This window comes from Penaeus japonicus, unplaced genomic scaffold (assembly GCF_977035675.1).
Source record: "Penaeus japonicus unplaced genomic scaffold, GWHDUDI00000001_assembly GWHDUDI00000018, whole genome shotgun sequence".
In the NCBI taxonomy this organism is placed as follows: Eukaryota; Metazoa; Arthropoda; class Malacostraca; order Decapoda; family Penaeidae; genus Penaeus; species Penaeus japonicus.
This window is the reverse complement of record NW_028234420.1, coordinates 20,891,066-20,896,065: the sequence shown is the minus strand read 5'-3', so window position 1 is coordinate 20,896,065 and position 5,000 is coordinate 20,891,066. Positions and strand designations below refer to the sequence as shown.

Sequence of the window (5,000 nt, the reverse complement as noted above, 5' to 3'; positions counted from 1 at the left end):
TCCTTCAAAATCCTCCTTCCTCTTTCCTCCCTCTCATTCACTCATTCACTCCCACTAACTCACTCACTTACCTATCCAATCACTCATCCATATGCCCACTCCCACTCATTCACCAACTTATCCACTCTCACTCTTTCGCCCACCCTCTCTTCTTATTCCACTCAATCACTCTCTCTCTTTTCCACTCTCTCCTTCACTCTTCTCTCTACTCTCCTCTTCTCTCTACCTGTTGTTAATTCCATTTAACTGAACAGCTGACAAGACAACAAGGAATCTTTAAATCAAATAAATATAGCAATATTCTTGTTTATTCTGGCTTTTACTATCAGGTAGTAGAAATAAACATATGCTAAACAACGGACAATATTGCAAATTATGGAATATGTCCATAAAAACAATCATTTGGTGCATCATTAAGTTAGAATTCTATTCTTAATAGAAAGTTTATAATAAATGTGTTATCAATACACACATTTGAACAACAACAATGACAATTATTTCTGGAGGGTTAAAATCTGGAGATTAATACTAATAATAACACTTATGATTTTGTAAAAGAAATTTATAAGAGTTGCAATATACATTAAATCTACTTTCACTTTACAACTGAAAAGCATATATTCAAAGACTAAAGTATGTCAAATTTTTACTCTGTTCAGAGATAAATACAAATTAATAAAGCTTTTCATTTAAACTCTATCAACACTTTCATGAGACATGTCAAACCTAAAAATGAAAAATACAACAAACTTGTTAACTAATATAGAATAGGGAAATGCAGATAAGCAAAAAATGTTTAAAATCCTAGAGAACAGATTTTTCATGATCAATAATTTTTCTCTAATAATAGACAATAAAGGTTTAGAGAGCTTACTGTCTGTTGTTATATCAGTGACAAATTGTCTAGGCCAATAATTTTTAGCTTGGCTACCAGAGAGAGCCAATTTCTGAGACATGCACATGCCCCCTTTTTTCATCCATGAAAAGGGAATGACTGACATGAAGAGCATGAAAATATGCTAATCAAAAAAGCCAGACAACTATGAGGTATATACCTACTTTATACTTTTCATATCCACAAAATGAAAATTATAAGATATTCATTTCACTATGCTGCCTTTGTCTGGACAAAAACAAAAACAGAAAAAAACAGCAAGAATATTGCACACTAAGAGATAAATATATAGCACCTATCAAAATAAAACTATTATGCATAAAAATATAAATTCTTAAACTATAACTCCTAAATTTTAACCCTTTACTTCTTTCAATAAATTCTTTCATATTATGGAAATCCCTAGATTGGAATGTCAAAAGTCCTGCTCTCAATATTAGTCAAAAATCACAATTATTGATATAGCAAGCTGCATAAATAAAAAATGAGAGATTCCAGATTATTTCTGGGTCAGAATTCTGGAAGATAATGCTGTAAAATATACATTTATATATGTACATATGGAGAGAGAGAGTGAGAATGAGAATGAGAATGAGAATGAGAATGAGAGAAAGGGAAAGGGAAAGGGAAAGGGAAAGGGAAAGGGAAAGGGAAAGGGAAAGGGAAAGGGAAAGGGAAAGGGAAAGGGAAAGGGAAAGGGAAAGGGAAAGGGAAAGGGAAAGGGAAAGGGAAAGGGAAAGGGAAAGGGAAAGGGAAAGGGAAAGGGAAAGGGAAAGGGAAAGGGAAAGGGAAAGGGAAAGAGAGAGAGAGAGAGAGAGAGAGAGAGAGAGAGAGAGAGAGAGAGAGAGAGAGAGAGAGAGAGAGAGAGAGAGAGAGAGAGAGTGAGTGAGTGAGTGAGTGAGTGAGTGAGTGAGTGAGTGTGTGTGTGTGTGTGTGTGTGTGTGTGTGTGTGTGTGTGTGTGTGTGTGTGTGTGTGTGTGTGTGTGTGTGTGTGTGTGTGTGTGTGCAACATTGGTAGGGATATGACTTACCAATAAGAATGAGAATTTATTGATATTACTATATACACAATACTATCTTTTATCTGTATTTTGTATCTGGTAAACTCATAAAGAATATGTTTAAATCATCAAACAAGTTTTCCAATGTTCAGTGTCTCCCTAATACCCAACACTTTAGTTTACATTCCATATTCATTTACACTTATGTTCATGTTTTTTTTTTTTTAATCATTATGAATGTATTCCTCATAATCCTCTCTTCACTTCAACTTCATTTCCTTTTACAATCATTTATACTATAATGTACTGGTTTTATAAAGTAATCTTTTCCAATTGGCATCGATTCTATTACCTTGCTCTATATGGTTTTGAGGTTTCGACATCTTCCTGAGATTAACTATTTCCATCTTCATTATAAGATCACATCAATGTGTTTTTATGGGATGGTTTGGTTTCAGTGAATGTTGGCAAAGGATCTGTTAATGTTTCAGCCACTGTAGAAAATACACAACTGTCATCACCTAAAACCTCCCTTTGAAATAAACCCATTTCTTTTACATCAGTTGCCCTATCAGATTTTTCTTTCTTTAAGCAGCTACTAGACTTTGTGTCACAAAAATCAGCATTGTCTGTATGTACAGAGAAAACACTTTCATTCTTACAAGAAAGAAATTTATCATTCATTTGTGAACTAGAGTCTAACCAAGTGTCAGTTTTATATACATCAACTATTTCTCCTGCATTTTCAGAATCATAATTAACATTTGAAATATTCTGTTCATCAGCATTCACTCTTGCATTGCATACTGAACTAGATATAGTGTAGGTATCTGCATTCTTCCCATCATCACTAGATCTTGAGGTATCATCGTGCATCATTACCTCTAGACACTGTTCTACTAACTGATCTCCTAGTGTTGGTCGAACTTCCTCAGCTTGAAACGATCCAAAATGAGATTCTACAATGTTTTTTATCAACTGCATAAGAACAACTGCTGGGGTCCCCTGCAATATCAATGACCCAAATGTCTGCTCTTGTGGAGCTAGAGGAGTTGATTCTGCATTCTTTACCAATTCTAAGTGTCCACCCCCATTGTCATTGTCAACAAAACATTTTTTCTGATTTCCTGTCAGATCTCTTTTCTTTTTCTCTTCGGCCAAAACAATAGAAGAGTCTTCCTGTAATAGCTCACAATCAGAGTTATTAATGTCTATACTATCATCATCTCCTTTGGAATAATCATTTAAAAGACATTTTTCATTAGTTGATTTTATGGTATCAACAGACTGTCTTTTATTATCCTTGTTATACTTCTCAGTTTTCAGTTTTCTTATTTTTTGGGAGTTATCTTCTGTTTTAGACTTATTATGAGATTTATGATTAGTGCTGCACCCTTGCTGAGCTGTAGCTGAAGACTCTATGTCTTCTTTGGACATATCACTTTCCTGGTTTTTCATCTCATTGCTGTTAGGCATATTTCTCTGTTCATCCATTTTTCTTTTAGATGCCAATTCTGAGCTTCTCTGTGTTGCCAAATGAGCTAGATTGTATAAAGCTGTAAGGGTAATCTCAGAGTAGTCTTCCATCACTGAAGTAGTACCTAGGTTGCTCAAGACTTTCATAAGTGGTTGCTGGTGTGTTTCTATGTGCTTTTTTAATGCATAAGAATTTGTTGTAGGCTTTGTACATAACGGACAATGTAAAAGACCTTCCCCAGTATGCTTGCGCATATGGTATGTAAGCTTCTGACGCTTGGAAAATGATGCCCCACATATGTGACACATGCAACGTTCAGCCCCTGTATGGACACGGATATGACTATTACATGCTGATTTGTCTCCAAAGCATTTACTGCAAAATGTGCACTTGTATGGCTTCTCACCTGGAACAAAATGCAAAAGTATATATGTAGTTAACTCAATTTACTAGTAGTCCTTCTCTAAAAAGAAAATTAATAAAAATAAATAATTATATATATCAATTATAAAAAAGGCTATGTAAAAAAAAGGCTGATTACGCAAACAAGTTCTATGTCAGCAGTTTGTTAAATGGCCAGTTTTGTAACGGGAATTGCTGCCAATCGGCCCCTGACAGCCTATACTTTACACTATTAATGAAACTCAGTAGAATTATAGTTTCTTTGTCTTGTACTGAAAAAAATATTACTATTAAGAATAATATCTTATTCTATGGGTATCCTAGCACATATAGAGTTCACAGTATATGTACTATGGGTAACTTATATGCTAAGCTACCCAAAGAATGTCCTGTGATGGTAAGAGAAAGAGTAAGAATAAGAGTAAAAGGGGCAGGTGGAGGCAAGGGGTAGGGGAAGAGGTAGGGGTAGGGGTAGGGGTAGGGGTAGGGGTAGGGGTAGGGGTAGGGGTAGGAGTGGGTGGGGGTGGGGGTTGGGGTGAGGATAGGGGTGGGGGTGAGGATAGGGGTAGGGGTAGGATAGGGGTAGGGGTAGGGGTAGGGGTAGCAGTAGGGGTAGCAGTAGGAGTAGGGGTAGGAGTAGGGGTGGGGGTGAGGGTTAGGGATAGGAGTAGGAGCAAGGGTAGGGGTGGGAGGAGGGTTAGAGGTAGGGGTGGGGGTGAGGGGTGGGGGTGAGGGGTAGGAGTAGGAGGAGGGTTAGAGGTAGGGGTAGGGGTAGGGGTGGGGATAGGAGGAGGGTTAGAGGTAGGGGTAGGGGTAGGGGTGGGGATAGGAGGAGGGTTAGAGGTAGGGGTAGGGGTAGGGGTGGGGATAGGAGGAGGGTTAGAGGTAGGGGTAGGGGTAGGGGTGGGGATAGGAGGAGGGTTAGAGGTAGGGGTAGGGGTAGGGGTAGGGGTGAGGGGTGGGGGGTAGCATAGGGGAAGGAGAAGGGATGGGGCAGGGGAAGAGGAAAGGGAAGGGGAAGAAGGGAAAGGGGTAGGGGTAGGGGAAGAGGTAGGGGTAGGGGAAGAGGAAGGGGAATGGGAATGGGTAGGGGAAGGGGAAAATGAAGGGGAAGGGGAAGGGGTAAGGGAATGGAAAAGGGGAAGGCAAATGAGAAGGCAAAGGTGAAGGGGCATGGATAGGGGTAAGGATAAGGATAAGGATAAGGATAAGGATAAGGATAGGG

At 38.6% G+C, this 5,000-nt stretch overlaps 1 protein-coding gene across 1 annotated transcript; it reads right to left on the bottom strand.

Moving 5' to 3' along the window:
- Nucleotides 1-294: 294 nt before the first annotated feature.
- LOC122244158 (uncharacterized) lies at nucleotides 295-3,782 on the bottom strand (the record flags this gene model as incomplete). The annotated part of the gene is given in 1 exon segment (XM_086546768.1): nucleotides 295-3,782. A coding segment is annotated over 1 exon segment (1,466 nt), but the record flags the coding sequence as incomplete, so codon positions are not given.
- Between the last annotated feature and the right edge of the window lie 1,218 nt (nucleotides 3,783-5,000).